The 20,487-nt window shown below is 37.3% G+C and overlaps 1 protein-coding gene across 10 annotated transcripts in view; it reads left to right on the top strand.

The window, feature by feature from the left end:
• Positions 1-19,804, top strand: part of MPP6 (membrane palmitoylated protein 6) — a 58,372-nt gene extending 38,568 nt beyond the window's left edge. For all 10 annotated transcript variants that reach the window (XM_017823887.1, XM_017823886.1, XM_017823888.1 and 7 more), the window contains 9 exons: positions 1,679-1,831; positions 2,365-2,592; positions 3,778-3,909; positions 5,863-5,962; positions 6,524-6,592; positions 7,627-7,788; positions 9,823-10,025; positions 10,441-10,569; positions 12,900-19,804. In XM_017823887.1, coding sequence (XP_017679376.1) covers positions 1,679-1,831; positions 2,365-2,592; positions 3,778-3,909; positions 5,863-5,962; positions 6,524-6,592; positions 7,627-7,788; positions 9,823-10,025; positions 10,441-10,569; positions 12,900-13,076 — 1,353 coding nt within the window. In that variant the 3' untranslated portion in view covers positions 13,077-19,804. The remainder of the gene's footprint in view (positions 1-1,678; positions 1,832-2,364; positions 2,593-3,777; positions 3,910-5,862; positions 5,963-6,523; positions 6,593-7,626; positions 7,789-9,822; positions 10,026-10,440; positions 10,570-12,899) is intronic.
• Positions 19,805-20,487: the final 683 nt, after the last annotated feature.

A 20,487-nucleotide genomic window follows, 5' to 3' on the forward strand; every position in this document is an offset into this window, starting at 1 on the left:
GTATCTACCTGGTTTTATCAGTGGTAATGTGTTAAAAAATGTGTAGCTGATGCTAGTTGGTTTCATTTTGAAAATACAGAAAGATCCAAAAAAAATGTTGCTTGCAAACATTGGCAGAGAGAGAATTATTCTCCTGGTTTGGATTGGATAGTGAAGAATTAAAAACTGCTACCGTCTGACAGCTGCTTGATTTAAATAAATGATTGTTTTTCCTATTTAATTTGATTTCAGAGTATCAGAGCATCCACAATAAGCAGCTGTCTTTACAGTCTTAATGGAAGGGGCAAAACTGGTGAATTAATACTTCCTTCTAACCTCAAGTTGAAATATCAGCAGGTTCATTGTGTAATGAGCAGATTAAAATGACTGTTCAGGTTTGTGACCCTTTGAGGGCTTGTATGCTGAGCTTAGCACTAAACTAATGTGGTTACACAATGTTTAGCTTGAAGGTGGCTTACAGAAGGATGGAGCGGACTGCATAGCAAAATCATTAACGTTACCTACTTGCCTGCTCTGCTTTATAGTAGTTCTCTGTCTTCCTTTGGCATGTGCATGTCCGTATCAGTGATAGTCCCCGTGGTGTCTTCCCTTTTTAGCTACTTATGTGACACCGGTCAGTGATCTGATTTAAGACTGTATCTCACCAGGTCACTGTTTGAAACAAAGCTACATTGTTTGAGGCTAGTAGGCATCTCCTCTGCTTGCTTCTTTTTTTCTCTCTGTATCTGTCAGTGTGACTCTCTGTGCTGTAGGGGCTTTAGCTTGAACTACTGTATATGATAGCTATTGGGTGTTTCTGTTTTTCCTCATAGAATCATAGAACAGTGTGGGTTGGAAGGGACCTTTAAAGATCCTCATTCCAACTGACCCACCACAGGCAGAGACACCTTCCACTAGAAGGTGACAGGAAGACAGAAAGTCTCCACTGTCTTATTTTACAAGTTTGATCTTGGTTTACCTGTATGTATTGTCTTAGAAACTTTTCTTTAAATCTTAAGGTATCTTTTATCAGAAAATCATGCCTAAATTGCATTGTCTTCCAAGCATGATGATGTTTATTTCGATCTCCTCCTTTGGCTTTGTATTTGTGAGGACTGTTGAAAACACTTTTAACTATAAGGTCTGAGCTCTTGTCTTCCAGAAAGTAAATTCTGTCAACTTGGATTCATTTGGTGCTAGCATTCTGCCTTGGCTTTGTGCAAGCAGGAAGCATTCATTCTGCAGATTGCTAGAAATCCTTGCTTACCTGTAATTATCCAAATTACTGGTGGGGAAAATTTTACTACATTAAACACAAGTATCTAATGATGAGCTGTCTTCATTTTTTGCAGTGGGTTGTTCGTTTACTGTAACCATTTGCTGGGATACTTTCTCATTAGGTGAAAGACTATTTTAGGTACTCCTTTTTCTGTCTCCTTCCCTGGCAAGATCACACATTCGTCCCAAATTAATTACATTTCTCCTATACTTCCTTAAGAAGCTGCATTTACAAAAGAGAGCATATTTGCCAAGACAGTAGGCTTATCAGTCCATGTGAGCACTGTTGATGTCAGTTTTTTCTTCATTCCATGTGAAGTGAGAGTTTTATGATCTGGTCCCAAAAGATTATTCAGCACTAAATCCTTTTGCAAATGATTATTTCAGGATTTAAAGAAAGACCTTTTCTGTTCCTTTGCAGTCACTCTTGGAAGCACATGATATTGTCGCTTCAAAATGTTACGATTCCCCTCCTTCTAGCCCAGAAGTCAATAATTCTTCAGTGAACAACCAGGTTGTTCCAGTAGATGCTATTCGTATCCTTGGAATTCACAAAAGAGCAGGAGAACCACTGGTAAGTAACTGAAGATGAATTTTTCTTTAGATTAGTACAGTTGAAAATGTTTGCATGTGCCTGGTTTCTTGCATTATGTTTTAATTATTTACATTATTATGTTGTGTAATTTAATGGGTGATAAGATCTGTATTGAGAGGTTGAAATAAATGATAAATTGATTTAAATAAATGATACTTATGTGTTCTCTCTCTAAGATATAACAGGGTAGTGAATAAGCAGTCACTAGGCCAAAGGACTTGCTAGCATAACTGACTAACACACATTTGGTCCCAAGACAAGATGGCAGGGTCGCATGCAGTTGAGAACAACACAGTCATTTTTCAGTCTTATGAAAACCCTGTCTGAAAGCACTTTTATGTCACCTGATGCTTCTCTGTGTATTGGGAGCTCTTATTCTGCAGTAACTGTTACTGTCTGTTTTCATTGGAGTAGGTGGAATATCCCATAGCTGTGTATTTCTGCTTGAGATAATGGTAAAATGAAACTGAGATTCTAACAGTGGTGAATTGGTTGTCACATCTCTCTTTCAGGGTGTTACATTTAGAGTTGAGAACAATGATCTGGTAATAGCACGAATTCTTCATGGAGGAATGATAGATCGACAAGGTCTTCTGCATGTAGGTGACATTATTAAAGAGGTGAATGGCCATGAGGTTGGAAATAATCCAAAAGAATTGCAAGAACTGCTGAAAAACATTAGTGGCAGTGTCACTTTGAAGATTCTTCCCAGCTACAGAGACACCGTTATTCCTCAACAGGTGAGTAGCACATTTCTAATGGTTCTGTCAAAAGAACTTCTTCTTAGTACTGTATTATGTAAGGTTATTTTAAGATTTTGGATTAAACATAGGTTGATTATTTTGTGTGTATAGTGCTAGGAAGAAGGCTAAAATGTAGACACCTGTATTAATTTAATTACATTTTTGAAATGTGTTTATTCATTACCTTAATGTGCTACATCCAATACGCCTGCCTGAAAAAATCTCCTATCTGAAATCGATGAGCATTTGTATATTACATATAAAGCACGTTTCTTTGACATCGAGTGACCTCTGATGACCCAGCCACAATCACACTAACATGCAGCGAACTCTGCGTGTGTGTTTATAACATGTTTGGCGTCCAAGTAATCTGTTTCATGGAATTCAGAAACATACTGAATTCAACAGATTAGCTTGAACCCACTGATTTACATAGGAACTTAAATGGTGGCTATTCCTTATCCTTTCGTTGTTGCTGCAGGCTGTCAGTCTCTCCATGGCAGAAGTAACTTGTTGCTCTAAATCAGTGCCTTTGAAACACCTTTTAAGATGCTCCTTCAGTGGGTCTTAATGCCCATGACTGTAACAGGCTATGCTTACATTGAGTAGAGGCTGAGGGAATGATGTGCTGTCTTCGAGGCAGTGCTTCCTCTGCTCCCCAGCCTGATACAAAGAAAGTCAAAAGATGTTTCCAGTCGACTGATGATGCACCTTACTGTTTCTTCCCTTGCATCAAATTTGAATCTTAAGCAATCATGTATCTTATCTGTTTTAAAACATTGAGTTCATGGCAAAAATAATTCTTAAGATTCTGCAAGCCTTGAATTCAGTGCTCACATTCTGAGAATTTTTCTATATTTTTAAGTAATTAAAAGTCAGAATACTAATTGTATATACTGAAATGCAAAAATGAGTGTTTTGTAATACATTGTCCAAATGGAGCAGTTGGGTTTTTTTATTTTTATCATGAAGCTTTTTCAGCCAAGGTTTGCACTGTTGATTATTCTGTCTCAGCTGGTATATACCTTTTTTTCCCCTAGTTTGTATTTTACATGTCAAATGCAACTTCCATCATGTCAAGCTTTTTATGCTCTAGGTAAAGACATTACTTCAGTTTGACAGATAAATTAGTCAGAATGTATTTTATAATGTCTTAGCTTTGTTAATTTTTGCACATTTCAGGTTTTTGTGAAGTGTCATTTTGATTATAATCCATATAATGACAACCTCATTCCATGCAAAGAAGCAGGTTTGAAATTTTCTAAAGGAGAAATTCTTCAGATTGTAAACCGGGAAGATCCAAATTGGTGGCAGGTTGGTAAAAATATTAAAATAAATAAAATAAAAAACTGAAAAGCATCAGTAGTTGCCTTAATAATAAACTCTTTAAATTGTGATCTGCTTCTATTTAGCAGTAGATACAAGAAAAAATATTTACACTCCAATTCAGTTTCAAGCTAATATCAAGATATTAACAGTTGAAACTAGAGGAAATTAAATGTTTTAAATTGTATTTGTAAGGCTTATTTTGCTGTTAGGGCTACTTGTTTTGTTTTTTATCATAGCCTGGATGTTCCAAAATCAGTTTAAGTGGAAAATTTCTAGCAAAAAGTCTTAGGTTGACTATGTTAATTGTGGTAAGCCTTCCCTGACAGCGACTGTGGAAGAAGTGGACCCCTTCCTGAGTGCTCAGAGTTGAGGAGAGAAAGAGGGAAATTAATCTTATGGATTTGAAGAAGGGTGAGAATAGCTATTCAGAGGAGCTGTATCTTTTATTTCTACAGTGGTGATCAGCGTCTGTGAGCTGTATCATGCATGTTCATAGTCCTAGTGTTTGTCACTACTTCACATATTAACAGTTCATCCTGCTTTAAGGTTGTATTTCTACATTCAGACCTTTAGTAGAAATGTAATCCAGTGCTTCTGCTATTTTGATTTTTTCCAAGACACTCTACAGAGAATTAAACATCATGAGTGCCTTTGAAAGTGGGCCGAGTGAACCTTTAGGATTTTTTCAACTGAGGTACTCAGAATTAGAAGTGTCAAAGAGTTTAGCATTATTAATTTCCCTTGCTACCCCTACATTGTTCACCCTTTGCAAGGTAAAAAGCAGTAGAGAGCCAGACATTACTTGAGAACAATATATACGACTTCTTTAAAAGCAACAAAAATATTTGAGTATGCATAATCAACTGCTGAATTTTGTTGCTTGTCAGTGACAGAAAGAGAATAAAAAGCATGAGGGAAGGCAGAAAATTTATTACTGCCAACTTAATTAGTTTCAGAAGTTAGACACTCCAAAACTCTGGAGTAGTTTGACATTTAGCTACCATGCTGACTTCTGTATTTCTTTTCAAATTCTCCAGCTGTAACTTGTGGGAGTCCAAGAGAAATAAATCTTCAATACTTGATCAGTGGCAAAATTGAAATGTATTAAATCGCTATAGTGTATTGCTATGCAGATCATGCCGCTGGCAAAAAAAGTTACTTTTTCCTTGTACTTTCTAGAAATGCCAGACTGTTAATGAAAACTTCATACTGTAAAAAATGAGTTAGTCATAGGTAAAAGCATACAAGTTGGAAAGCAAACATTTCCTATTAGCAAATGAAAGATTTATGCAAGCGAAAGATGTATGGAGAATTATAACATTTCATAACTGTGTGTTTGTACATGTTAAGCTTGCTGAGAATTGAGCTTGCCATGAAATTATTTTATAGAGAATCTTAGCCAAATTTTCATTACAAGGAATACTTGAGTTACTAAGATTTTAAATGTGTAGTTACTTAGTGAAAGGAGTTTGAAGGCACAGTTAGGCACGTGTTAATGGCATTCGCTGTGAAATGGCAGTTAATAAGCTGCACTGGAACCTGTTTGTAGCAGCCCAAAAGACAAAATAAGTGTACTGTGTACTAGAAAATCTTGTTTTGTCACCTGAGAGTTCAATATCTGGAGCTATAGAATTCCATTTTATATTTTCATGCTAAAGGTTTATGGCTATAGGAGCTTACTAACTTAATGGGAACCAGTAATGAAACTTGTATCTATTTTATTTAAGTTTCCAGAATTGTAATACTCAATGGCAAGACAGTGTTCCTGTAAAGGAGAACTTTAATATCCACATCTGAGTGAATTTCCAAATTTCAGTAGTAAATGTGTCAATATTCACCACTGAGAAACTCTGGTGGTATGGAAGTCAAGTCAACACCATGTTGATGAGCTCAGTGCTTCTCACAAGTTATAATTTTTTTGTATTATTTTTCCCCCAGGCTAGTCATGTCAAAGAAGGAGGAAGTGCAGGTCTAATTCCCAGCCAGTTCCTGGAAGAGAAGAGAAAGGCCTTTGTTAGGAGGGACTGGGACAACTCAGGTGAGATTTAGTGAATTTCAGGAGTAGCTTTTGCTCTGGCTCCATTCATTTTGCTTTTCCTGCCGTCATAAATAATAAAAAACTGCTGTGTGAGATTACACAGAATATTGTGAAACGCTAAATATTTTATTTTGACTTTGATTGAAGGACAAAGGCTAAAGTCTCTGCTTAGTGTTCAGGGATGAACTGATTCAAACCTGAATCAGTTTTGCCATCTGCTGATGAAAACCTGAATGAGGTGGGACAGGCATAAGAATTAACTTTTCTTTTTTTAAATTATAGGATTTTTAGTATGCACTGAAAGTTACTTAACAAAACACGGATTTTCCTGCTGCTTTTTACAAAGCTTTGTAGGAAAATATTTTTTTTCTTTGTGTTCAGTTCTTCCTATACCATTTGACGTGTATGTAAATAGATGTGATCTCCTGCCTTAGAACATACAAAATTCTAAAATAGTCCTTATATATTAAATTAATCTAAAATTTCATATATTTGTGTAAGTAAGCTTTGGAAAAACAGATTTAACAAAAATTGCTAGTTCATATCATTTTTTATTTTTAGGGCCTTTTTGTGGAACAATAAGCAGCAAAAAAAAGAAAAAGATGATGTATCTCACTACAAGAAATGCAGGTATCTCTTAATATTACATATGAGTCAAAGTTGTCTAGATTTCTAAACTTGCAGAGTCTAATGTATCTAAAGATTTGCAGTAAAATATTTGATCATAAATTTTATAGATCAGATAGTTTTTATGGTTTAAAAGCAATAGTAACCAGTGAAGATATGGTTGTGCTGAGTGCATCATTTGGTAGGTGGAAGTCAGAGAAAAACTGGGTGTTAAAAGAGAAGAAAAGCAAAAGCTTTGTTTCCAGCAGGTTGAGGGGATGTGATCCTTCCCTTCTACTTGGCATCAGTGAGGCCACACCTGAAAAGTGGCATCTGAGCATCTCTCCAGTACAAGAGAGACATGGGCATACAAAGGTAGTGAAAGGACTGGAGATCTCTCCAGTGAGAAGAGGCTGAGAGAGCTGGAACTGTTCAGCCTGGCGAAGAGAAGGATCAGGGCGGGTCTCATCAATGTGTATAAATACCTGAAGGGAGGATGGAGCCGGCCTCTTTCAGAGTAGCTCAGTAACAGGCCAAGAGTCAACAAGCAACAACGCAGGAGGTTCCCTCTGAAAACACTGTTTCCACTGTGAGGGTGACCGAGCAATGGCACAGGTTGTCTAGAGAAGTTGTGGAGTGTTCCTCCTTGGAGATACTCAACAGTTGTCTGGATGTGGTCCTGGGCAACCATCTCCAGGTGGTCCTGCTTGGGCATTGTGGTTTGGCCAGATGGCCTCCCAAGGTACCTTCCACCCTCAACCATCCTGTGATTCTGTAAAAACTCATTAATTGTTAATCACAGTTTTTCCCTTCTGATCAAACTCCAGTTTTCTCCTTGGAAGTAAACGTGAGAATCTGACCTTGATGCTGTCCATGGAGGGATAGCTATCTCGCTCCCAAACCAATTTAAAGCAAAAAAGCTCATATTAGACTTACTGCCCTTTGAGTACTATTTATATTCACATGGGATCTTTTGAAATATAGCAGGACTGCTTAGTTGTTTTTTTTCTTACAGCACTGACTGTGTATTAAACTTTTTTGTACATTTCTCAATCTAGAATTTGATCGCCATGAAATCCAGATCTATGAGGAAGTGGCCAAAATGCCTCCTTTTCAAAGGAAAACACTAGTCTTGATTGGGGCCCAAGGAGTGGGGCGAAGAAGTTTGAAGAACAGGTTCATAGTACTGAATCCTACTAGGTTTGGAACTACAGTGCCATGTAAGTTGTCAGCATTGCTATCATCATATCATACTTTAAGTCTCTGATTATCTGGAAAATACCCGATGTTTATCCCAATGATTCAGTGTAGGATTACTTTTGTCAGAGTATAAAAATTATATAGAGTGGGAAAATGAAAGACACTTCCTCTTTTCAGACAAATGAACTAACATATGATGACTGTGAAAATATTTGTAACTAGCAGTTAAATGTTACTGATGCTGCAGAAAACCAGTTTTTGTCTGTGCAGTATTTCAGTCTGTGGGTTTCTTCAGTGTCAGTCACCATCCCTTACTGGGGAGATTCTAGAAGTTTCTAGTAGCCTTCTGTAAGGAACAGCCAGTGGAGTTTCTCACGTCTGCCTTTTAGTTTTCCACCTGTGAAAGCATCCTAGTCATTATAAATTGTTGCTTTAGTATTAGAAATGTAGGGAATAGCAAGAAATGTCCAATAAAACTGAAGTGTTTATACACCCAACTTGAAGTCCACGGTCCTTCATTTTTTCTCTCTATCAGCTGCAGAAAAAAATGCTCCTCCGTTACTGAAGTATTGTTTCCTTGCCTACCTTTCAGATACTTTGCTCATTCTCAAGACCTTTATGTTTTTTAACTGCTCCCTCCTGTTTGACTGCTGACCAGAGAAGTCCACCCTAGCTACATTATTATTCTCTGCCATATGCTTTTCAGAATTCCAAAACCAGTCTGTTCCCTTCTGTTTTCAGTGGGAAGAAGTAGATCTGATGATAACAGGGGAGGAGGGACAGGTCTGAAAGATGAATTGTGCAACATGAGAGAACCAGTCTCTCTCATTTTCTGAATCTCTTAACACCAAAACTAGCCAGGGTGTTTAGAACTGGTATATAGGACTGATAATAAGGTCGACTTCTCAGTGTTACTTTTCTAAGGAAATCTTGCCCTGGGAACCTCATTATTTTATATTGGCAAAATAGTAATAGACTTTTTATTGCTTCTAAAATTCTTATTCTATTTTAAAAAAACCCTCAGAATTAATCGTTTCTCTAAAATGCTATATAAATTATAGTGTTAATGTTTCTGTAGAATTATGACTAAAACCAGATGTTCTAGTAATATTGTTTATCATTAATAGCTTCAGAAGATCATTTTCACTGAGACTTGAGTTTTCTATCATATTGAAGTTGATAGGAATTACTGGAAGGGAGAGACCGCTTTCCACTTGTATCACCAAGTTGCACCAAGTGCTGATAAAAGTATTACCAAAGGAATCCATTCACTGTTACATTTAATATGTTCAAGAGTTCAAATCTGATTAAATACAAGTAGTGGGTAGTTAATATGGTGATAGGATTGCAAAGTCAATAATAATTCAATAGGGCATTTTATTTTATTTTTACTTTCTTGCTTAAATAATGTCTGTACTGTACAGTTTAGTCAATAGCCAAGAGAATTGATAATGCTTTACTTAAATATTGGCTGCAGGGAATTTACCTTATTTTAAAGGGTAAGTTGTCCTGGAAAGCAGCATCAGTTGGCCTCCTCTAAGATTCTGCAACAGTGGCTGGGCTGCTTCTGATATTTAAGTAACTTTCTTTATAGCTAGCTTAGGTAATTCTATCCTGAATAGCAAGGGCAAATACAGCGAGCAAAGGTTTGGGGGTGGGATGAGGCAGATCTTGTTGTGTGTTCAGTTATTTTCAGAAGTACATTTGGCATTTGAGAGTTAAATTTCCATTTGATTTCCAAGTCACTTAAATAATTATTTAACCAAAAATACAACATGAATGTGTATTATATATTGTGTGAAGGAGTAATACAAAGGAAATAGGCAAATGAGTAAGAAACATAGAGGAAAGAATAGAAATAAAGGGAACAGAAGGGGCTGTGTTCAGTTTTAAAACTTACACTAGAATAATGAATTAATCTGTACATGGAACAATTACAATTGTATATTAATGCATATTATATTCTCCCTAACTTAATAGGCAGACCAGTCTCATATTTTTATTCCAAATATAAAAAGAAAACATTCAATTTATATTTTAAATTTTTTGTTTAGTTACTTCACGAAAGCCAAGGGATGATGAAAAAGATGGGCAAGCGTACAGATTTGTGTCACGAGCTGAAATGGAGATGGATATTAAAGCTGGAAGATATTTAGAGCATGGAGAATATGAAGGAAATCTTTATGGCACCAAAATTGATTCCATCCTTGAAGTTGTTCAGACAGGAAGGACCTGCATCTTGGATGTAAATCCACAGGTATGTCATTTATAATGTTCCACTACAAACGTAGGAGTATAACGTTGAAGAGGTGAAGAGGTATGCGTTAAAATTTGAAGGCTTCTTATCTGGTTTCAAGATTACAATATCAACTGGATTCATGCCTTTGTGCCACCTCACTGGAATGCGTTAGAGAAAGATGGAAAAAACCCAGCCTAGATTCTGCATGAAAAAGGAGACTTGCAGAGTAGTAAATAATCTTTTTAGCCAAGGAAGGAAGGATGTCGAGCATTTCAAAAAGCTGTGTAGGAGTTTCTAAAATAGAAATAAGAGTGTTTGCTTGTGTGTTCCTGTCCATTGTAACAGATTAGTTTTGCAGTGCCCCTTAAGTAAAGGGGATATGTGGTGAGTCATTCTCAAACTTTGGGGTTTTTTTCTTTTTCTTTGCTTCTAGGCCCTGAAAATACTGAGGACTTCAGAATTCATGCCCTATGTAGTGTTTATTGCTGCTCCAGAGTTGGAGACTTTGCGAGCTATGCACAAGGCTGTGGTAGATGCTGGAATTACAACCAAACTTCTCACTGTAAGCAGATTATTTCTTATTTATTTGCTTTTGCTTTGAACAGGTTATTCTTAGATTTTTTTAAAAAATTTTTACCTTTATTTTAGGTTGAATTTGTTCTGAAATTAATGTCTATAAGAAAAATTAGGCAAGACTTTTGCTGATTACTTAGTAAAAGTTAATCAAATACTACGTATAAGGAAGATTGCTTCTTTCTTAAAAATAGACCTCTTGCAGGGAAGTGTTGATTACAAAAATTATTTGTAATGTGTTCTTTGGAAAGTGTCACCTTTGATTATTTGCAGGAAATGGTTGATATTTCATGGTGGGAATTGTTCTTTTATGCAAATGTCTTTCCTTGACTTTCCATATCTCTCCCCCAAAAATCTTTGTTCAGTTTTGTCTTATAATACACGTGTGCCTTAAAAATGGAATCTGTCATCCTTGGGAAAGATATTGCAGCTTTTGTAAACCAAGCCAAACAAACAACAAAAAACTCCAACCATCCAAACAAAGAAACCCCCAATAAAAACAACCAAGAATGCAGGTAGTCCTTGTTTCAACTGCTGCAGCAGCACGTGCTGCACTGAGAAATGGCTGAGAGCTGCCAGAATAGGAAATGTTGAACAGCTTCTCTTCCCCTGAAGTTCCTTGGATTTGTCATATACAGAGAAGTGGCCCGTTTTATTAATTAGATCTTCCCTGCCTTTCTGAGACACGGTGTGTAGCAGAGGGAAATGAGACATGCTTCCTCAGGCACAGCAAATCATAAATATTCTGTGTGGGCATGAACTTCCCATCTGCAGGAGCAAAGGAAAAAAGCCAGATGAGCAGTTAAGAAAACTACCCTCTATGTTCAGCAGAGCCACTTCCCCATCGGAGAAAAGCCGAGGTTTGCTGACGACTCACAAAGATAGTGCTGCAGCTTAGTAGCAATATCTTGAATAATGCTGACAAGGCATTCCAAGCAGTAAAATGGGGGGAGGGTTAGTATTCCACTAAATGAATGTGTGATTTTTAGTTATGGATTCTGGTTATCTTATATTATATTCTAGTATCTCCGTGGATGCTCAGCCTTTCCTTCTCCCTGCCCCAAATGTCCCCTGAATTTTGTGGTGCATATACAAGAAGCCAGTGTTAAAAACTGTCCAGACAAGTATAAAAATGATTTCCTGCACTTTCTAATATTTGATTCCCTAAGGGACATCCTTGCCTCTCTATTACTTCTCCTTCTGAATAATAAAGAGCATAGTTATATTTCAAATATGCATTTTTGTGTCTTTACGGATTCTGAATTGTATCTGTGCACATGTGTATAGAGTATGATTTCCTATTTCATATTCTTGTGCTTCCTCAACAAATGAAAAACAAATGTAATTTTAAGTATGATATTCTGCTTGTTAGTGGGTCTGTCTGTATTATTTCTAGCATTCTAAGCCATTCCATTACAAAAATTCTGGCTCTTGTAGTCATACATTTACTTGTCTCCTTCATTTACTGTGAAGGAAAGGCTATTCACAAACTTACTTTTTCATTTTGGCTTTTGTATTGACAACTGTGTCAGGACTTGAAAATATGAAAGTAAATATTGTAAAGGGGGACAAATCTCATAACTGCTTACAAAAAAAATTCTATGGTGCAAAAGCAGAGAGGGATTTTCTAAGAATGTAGGACTAATGAAACACAAAAATGTACTCAGAGGTACCTTCATAATGTAGGAATATAAATTTCTTGCATATTTTGTAGCTCATGTCAGAACTACAATAATGCAGCAGTAGTTCACAAACCAGTGTCTGGTGAGCAGGGCTGAAATGCTGCCTCTAAAAGCCATATAGTATTCTAGAGCTTTATTCTGATAGAAATGTATCTTTCATTGGGTTTTGTTTCATACTGATTTAAATCTTGGATTTTTGGTGCTTTCTGTGGAAGTAAAAGGGGCACAAATATATTTACAAAACTGATTGACTCAGTCATTCCTAAAGCCTTAATTTTATTCTGGTTGGATCATCAGTTGCACGTACAAAAGGATTAACTACCCGTTGTGCACACCAGCCCAAGTTCACATGATTCTAATGATTCAAAATTGCAAGACTGGCAAACATTTTCTTACCATATTTAACATTATTGGCACAGCTTGTAACTTTTTCAGCCCTTTTAATGTATTTTAACTAAAGTTCTGCATGGATTTACTGTAAATGAAAACTTTTCTTATTTTTTAAATATATTCAGTATATAGCTTTGTAATATGTACTGAAGGGATATTCTTCTGTGTTTATAAGGATTTGCCAAGTCTTATCATCAAATCTTTAGTAAGATTTAGATTTAGTAATCCTTCAAAATCTCTTCCACAGGACACTGATCTGAAAAAAACAGTAGATGAAAGCGCCCGGATCCAGAGAGCGTACAACCACTACTTCGACCTGACCATTGTCAATGACAACCTGGACAAAGCCTTCGAGAAGCTGCAGACTGCCATTGAGAGACTGAGGCTGGAGCCACAGTGGGTCCCCATCAGCTGGGTGTATTGAGATGTCTCAAAAGGAGCTTAAGTAACAAATAAAATCAACAGCAGCAAATGTGACATGTAGATACCGATGATAACCTACAGCACCTGTGCATTTTTACTCTGTGTATATTCAAAAGTACACTGTTCTGAATTTTTATAAAAATGTTGAAGAGAAAGTGTACTTAAATATGTAATTTATTTTAATTTTTCTAACTTTTTACAGATAACCTTTCTATTCATATCACATAAAGGAAATGCGTTTAAGCATTTTTCTATGTTTTGATTTAGTACCTTTGCCTTTTTCATCTAAGAAACTTTCAGTCATTCACTTCAACATTTACATCTTGGTCTTACATTTTCACTGTGATTAAAAAAAGGATACTTGAAACAATTTTTGTAAAATTTGTTAATGTCAGTGTTTAACTGATCAAAAGTGTATCGCTCTTATTAGGAAAGAACACTAATTTCTTCGGGTTTTTTTTAAATTCCTTAAAAAATCAAAATTTCATGGGAGCAGAATTTTAAATATTACAAGCAGCAACAAACAACTCCATTGCTCCAGCTTCTTTCGGCTTAATGTGGGTGCATTCCTGATGTTTCACAAGTTCTTGATATCTCTTGATTTAGGTAACTTTTATGTAGGTTCCCCTATATCTGTCTCCTAAGTTAACATAGAGCAATACCTTGCAAGCTGCTTATTAAGCTTTCTTGGGAGCCAACCTGTTTGTTAGCCCATTAGAGTTGAAGTACTGATATTAGAAAGTCATATGCCAGGTAATTCAGTGCAATTTGAATAAAGGTGAAGTAGCTTGAGAGAGAACCTGATAATGTGGAGCCTTGTAAGTGACACTTAATGTTTAGGACTATTTATTCACACTTGTGAAAACAGACTGCTTAAAGAAAAAAAAAAGGCATTTTCTTTTCTTAGAACATTGTTCTATATTTGTATAGTGATCTGTGGCTTCATTTCCAGTGATGTCTGGCTGGGTTCTAAATTATCTTTTAAATATTTGTGTGTGATCAACTGCTGTATTTTATGAGTGTTGCGTAATGGCATTACTGTGCTTTTTCTCACATTGTTTTTAATTGCATTTTTCATTAGATAGCTTGTGAATTGGAAGCTTACTACTAAAAAGCAATGTTGTTTATACCTTTTTTTTTACAATGTATTTTCTTTTGTTTAGTGATAGTTCTCCCCTCAGTAGGCTCATTGATATAATTTGTATTAGGTTCAAGTTCATTGATCAAAACTTAGGCTGATGTAAATTTCTGCTTAATGAGAACAGAACAAAAAGACAGCTTGTTGCTCAGACGAGCTCTTTTTGTGACCATGTTTTATATTATAGTGTCAGCTGTTGTATATAGTCAGATTCACCATCATGTACTGGGTTAGGTGTCTAAACTGAAGTCATCTGTTTAATTTCTCTTCCATCTGGTGACAGGCACCTGGCTTCTGGATTCTTTCTCCACACCAAAGTGTGACACGGAATGCTATCAAAAGGCAGCTTCCTCAGAACTATTTCTGGAGGAAGACAGGCTTAGACACTGAAAACCAGTATTGCTTCCTGGGGCTCTCAAAAGACTTTTATGTGCACAAGGAAAAGAAAAAATGGAGTAGATGCACTACAGGAAAAGTGTGTTAAAAAAAAATCCCTCAAAACACCCATATACTACAAATGATTTTTACAAAGCCTATGAAGTTGGTTGTTGTGGGGGAAAAGGGGCGGAGGGGACTTTAAATCGCAGTGTATGTGGAAAATGTCAGTCAAACTTGTGTATAGCACAGGAAATCTTTGTGGCTCTTAATACTGAGATTTCAGTCTTTTAGAGGGAATCTGAAATTCTCTAAGGAAAATTTGTACCACTACTTTGTTTTACTGCTATACTTTTCGGGATGTGTTTTCTCTGGTTTTGTTTAAGTTTGGCAGAGCTTTTAAATGTGGCACCAGCATGGGACTCTTAGTTTCCTTTCCCAGGAAACATGTTCTGTGATCCTATCACTCAGAGGCTGCTTTGAGAAATGGATCAAGTTTTGTATGTAGCAGTAAATGATAGCAGGGCCGTTGCTTGGCTATTTTAATGATTTGCTTTTGGCACTCTATGCTGAACATGACTGAACTGTGTTTGTGTATTGTGTCATAGGAGACCTCCATATGCTGTAAATAAGATGTGCTGTCTGGACAGATATGATGCCTTTTCATTATGAGTTAGAAAAATACTCTTATTTATGATGCCAAAAATGGGCTGAGTTCACTCTTCCCTAATGAATGGAATGAGAAGATTCTTCAGTTTACACACCATAGTACTTTATATTGCAAACATCACTTATTTTTATCTTTAAGTTTACTTAACCAAATGAGACACATGAAACATGGACACCAAGGTTTAGTCAGGATAAGCTCTCTGCTCCTTCTGCTTCCATCCCAGAGAGAACACTGTCGAAAGAGTCTCCTAGTTAGCAATCTCCAAAATATCCACATATTTGCTGAAGCCTAAAGCTTTAGCATTTGCTACAGGTTTGCACTGTGTGTTTAAATCAGGCAGTGAGCACAGTGCAGCCTGGTGGCTGAGCATTGGGTGGTGGTAGTGTAGATGCCAATGAGCAGTACAATTCTTAAGCAATAAGAGAAGATGGCTTGCTTAGGTTGCAGGCAATGATTGTATGGAAGTGTCTGCAGGTTTTATCTGGATGTCCACATGCCAGGTTGTAAGGGGGAAAACAACCCAAACACCACACTCCTTGCATCTTTTAAATCTTGAGGGTTCATACTGGCATGTTTAATGTTGAGAGAGGGAGAAAGGTTGGCTTGTTTTTTTGCAGTGGTGGGTCTTGGTTTTGTTTTTTAGCAAAAACAGATTTTCATCAGATATTCTGCTTAGTTTGTCACTACCTGGTAGGATGACTAGCATGAGAATGACAGTGACTTTTTTTTTAAAAAAGCATTCTTGGGGGTTCTTACAGTGCTGGTGCCATTTCAGTGACATCCACAGCAGTGATAGTCCCAACCTGCCAGGGTGTGCTGGATCAGCTGTTACACAGGGACCTGTATATTGTGCAATTAGGGGAGAAAGACACTATGAAAGGCTCATTTTGAGCAAGTGAAAACATTTCATAGAACAGCTGTTTGAAGTATTTCAGAGGAGTTAAAATAACTGGGATTTCATGTATCTCATTCTGTACTAAACATTAATTTTCCAGATACTAACAGGAAAACTTTTTACATTGACTGTTAATGATTACAATAGGTGTGTCTGAGCGAGGTGAAGATGCTGCTAAATGTTTAAGATATGTGGTATGTATCACAAGATAAATATTTAAGTAGTTTAGAAAAGTAAATTATCAAGTAGTTGTCTGTGTATATGTATGTATGTGGATGGTAAAACAAAAAATGCTCATTGGTTATCACATTACTAAGCTACCATGACTTAATCCAGAAATGTACCTGCATGTGAGACTTTAGAACTGGTACACTTCTCTACCTGGTTTATTGTGTTTACTAATGTATATTTTTCTAAATATACAGATATTTCAATCTAAAAAATTCTATATTTATCTGTAATTTCTATCTGTTTTGGACAGTGCATGAGGTGCTGTAAAATTCTGTACATATAGAGACTTATAGAAGAAACACTGTCGTTGCCCTGTGAATGAAAAGTTATACATAGAAGTACAGTCAGTATGCCAAGACCTGTAAGTTATTTCCCTGAATTCACCAAAAATTCCCTTAAGCGTGCACCAATCTCAACTTTCATGTAAATACCCTGGTGCATGCGTACCCAGGTGATTACCTTGCTGTCTCTAAATGTTACTAGCAGGTCTATTTTAGGTTCTGCATCATGTGACAAGATGCAGTTCAAGTTTAGTGGGATAATTATAATGGAAAGTGGGATAATTATAATGGAGTATGTCATCTTGCATAGATTTATAAAAGTCTTTCAAAATGTTCTGCAAATATACAGTGAAGGTAAACTTGGAGCACAATCACAGACCTTTGTAGGCAAGGAAAATTGAATTTATAACCAACGGAGTATCTGTAACTTGTGCAGTGTTCTCAGATCAGGGCAGCTCTGTGTACTTAGTCATACAAAAGCTTTGTGAAGCAGGATGGTGGATCAGCTCATCGCTTTTGAATTTGTGTTTATATAAACTGTCACATCTTGGATAGGCTCAAAATGTGACATTTATTTCCCCATCCTCTGTACTCACTGCATCTTCTAAAATCACACCTAAGTGACTTGCTGTACAAATTGCCTGCAGCTCAGTGCTCAGAAGTCATCTGGGTTTGGTTTTGTTTTGAAAAGGGTGATTCAGCTGAGAAAAAGGAAAATTTTTTTCTCTTTGAAACACAGAAAATCCTTGGCTGGGTACCTCCTTGAGCCCAGCTGGCCTGTCTGGAATGCTTAAGGACCAGTGGAGGATGATCAAGCAGAGCAGTCCACAAATAAGGAACTTACCTTATTTGGGTTCTTACCTGTCCTTATGCATGAGCTAATATTGTGTACATAAATTCAAACTTCTTTCACCTATTCCTTGGTTTCCCATCCAGGCTTCCTCTAGCTTACTGCTCCGTTCAGACTGAACCTTGAGGCAGATGCTGTTCCTCGCTCGCTGTGCCTCTTAAATGCAGCTCTAAAAGAAATACAGCTGGAGCTCTGTCACATCTGTCACGCAAATCTGTACAGACTGTTTGTTTCATGCAGGGTTTCTTTCCTGCCTCACCCAAATTCCGAAGGGTTCAACTACCACATTGTTATTGCCAAACTTCATGATACTACTTTTGCAAAAGTGGTGAGATCACTTTATTGATGTCTACATAGTGGTTACTGGATACAAAGACTTGTAGTCTGCTAGGCCTCTTGCCTTAAGTACCCCTCAGCTCCCAGCTGCCCCCCAGAACCTCTCCTGGGCCACTGAAAGGGTTTCTGTACTTCAAGGTACTTTAATTTGCTTTCTCTGGTGGACTGTCATGACTGACAGTGCTGAAGTCCTGGCCCCCTGTTCTTTTTTTCTGGCTTTATTTTTTTTAGCCTCTCCTTCTCAGTTTTCAGGTATGTTTAACGGGCTTTCTGATGGAAAGCGTCTGGGATTCTCCACTCATGTCTTGTAGAGGAAATAATAGTCAATATAAACACTGGTATTTCGGACTAGTGTAACTTACTGGTTTTAGGCCCAAGAGAGACACTTAAAAATAGAGTAAAAATGCTTGTAAAATAACCAGTTTGGGTTATTTTACAGGCAGTGTTGGCTTCCAAACATATTAAAAGTGTGCTCATGTTCACACACATACATGTAAAACTTAGGGGTAAATACTGCAAGTAATTCAGGCAGTATCTGCTAATTTACCTGAATTCTCCATGGTGGGATGCTATTCCACAAATGGTCCCATTTTCAACTGCTGAACTCTTGAGTTCATTTGCTGGTATTGCAGCTGAGATTTATCTGTACAGGCTTAAAAACAAACCCCAGCTTGGTGAAGGCTCTAAAGCAATTTCACCCACAAAAAGAATTTATTCAGCAGGGGTTCAGCAATATTTATATTTTATGGAATAAATTACACTTTAAGTAAATTAATTTTGTTCTCAGTATTTGGAACCATTTCTTACTTTCATTGGGTATGGAGTTCCTTTTGCTATTAGGGCAGTCATTGGACAACATAGTTGAAAGTAGTCCTGGAAACACTTTTTCCCATTTAGCCTTCTCCCTTTTACGGCAGCAGCTACATGCCAATGCTTCTCCGTGCAACTTTGGCTGTCCTCATGGCTCAGCCAAGTATTATTCCACAAGTAGCCAGCATTTACCTAAAACACAGCAGAGCCTCTTCCAAAACCCCAAGTAACTTCTCCGTTATTTGACCTCTCACGATACGTAGTGTAGTGCAAAATGAATGGCACTGCTTTGTACAGTTCCAGGCTGGCAGCCAAATTCTTGGTTGCAAAGAAAAACTTGACTGATTTTTGTTTGGTTGGTTTAGGTCTTGTACACAGTTATATATGGAGATAACTGTTGAAATACATTTTTCCCCCTATGAAAATGCATGTTGAGCATCCCTTCCCTGCCCCTGGTCCCCCATCATATATTGCCCGTGTGTAACAATTGTGCACTGTGGTATAAGGAGGGGAACCACCTCTGTGGATTTTAAAATACAAGAAAGTTTGCCTCTCTCCCACCCTACACTGGGCTAAGAACTGTAGAATCTTGGTTAAGTGTTTGGGTTTAAATGTCTGTTAGAACTCTGTTGCTTTGTGTTTCCTTACCTTGCTTCTTCTCACAATTGGTTTTGCCAGTTGGAAGCTCTTGTGGTTTTTGTTTGTTTGTTTTCATTTCTACAGCATATTAAATTAAACTGGATTTGACATTTGTAAAATTTTCAAAACTGCTCTCCTGTAAAAAAATTAGTTTCTTTAGCTGAAAACTTCCTACAAAAAAAAAGTTAACTATTAGCTAGACTTTTAATGTAAACCTGAAAATTATTTAGTACCTAATTGTTTGAATACTGTACTGTAGAGCAGGCCTAGGATATGGGACTTCTTAGCATTGTGACTTCATACTGATAAAGTCAGCTACTACGTGGGATGTTTTTAAATTGTGACTTGTTTTCTAAGACCCCCCTCCTTGTCTTTTTCACAGCTAATATTTTCACAATAAACACAGCCAAACATAAAAATATTAATGTACAAATGATGAAATTCTGTTAATTCCCAACAAAATATTTTTGTATATAATAAAGATTTAATATTGAAAAAATGTAATTGGCTTTTTTCCTGATTGTTTTTGGTCATACTCTTGAATTCTAGCCACATAAGGTATCAAGGAGCAGTCAGTGCACCTCTGCCTTTTTATCTTCAGATCTCAGGGGCTCCACGTTCAGAAAAACAGCTTTTCAGTTGGTCTTATTTAGCTCCATGTTCATGCATATGCCAAATCCCCATTCCATGTGCAGGAAGACCTCGGGGCCTCTTCGGCCACCCTGTGAACGTCACCATTGCTGAAGCTGGGTGCCCTGTTTTCTGAGCACTGCGGCACTGAGGGAGTCACTCTCTGGGGCCTGCACTGTAATTAGCCAGTGTACAGAAGCCCGGGGGACTCAGGACTGAGCAGCCTGAAGGAGGAAAGTGCTGGTTCCTGGCAGCACGGCAGAGCCTGCTGGCCTCTGGAGATAGCACATGCTTTTTGAAAAGAGGCTGCTGACCTCCTTCCAGATTGTAAAGGTATGGATTCTTCCCCCTTCCTCCTGGGGAACGCAAAGGGAAGCGGTATTTTCAGGAGGTAAGTCAGGATGTGGAATCAAATCTTTTATGAGACAAGCTTCAGCCTTCTCTAAAGCACCCTCCCCTCCAGCTCTTTCACCAACTCCTTTCCTAGGGAAGACCACATCTAAGCATTTTCTGTATGAGGTCAGCCTGTCACAAGGAATTGCTGGTTTGTCCAAGAG

This window comes from Lepidothrix coronata, unplaced genomic scaffold, assembly GCF_001604755.1.
Source record: "Lepidothrix coronata isolate B3197 unplaced genomic scaffold, Lepidothrix_coronata-1.0 Scaffold106, whole genome shotgun sequence".
NCBI lineage: Eukaryota > Metazoa > Chordata > Aves > Passeriformes > Pipridae > Lepidothrix > Lepidothrix coronata.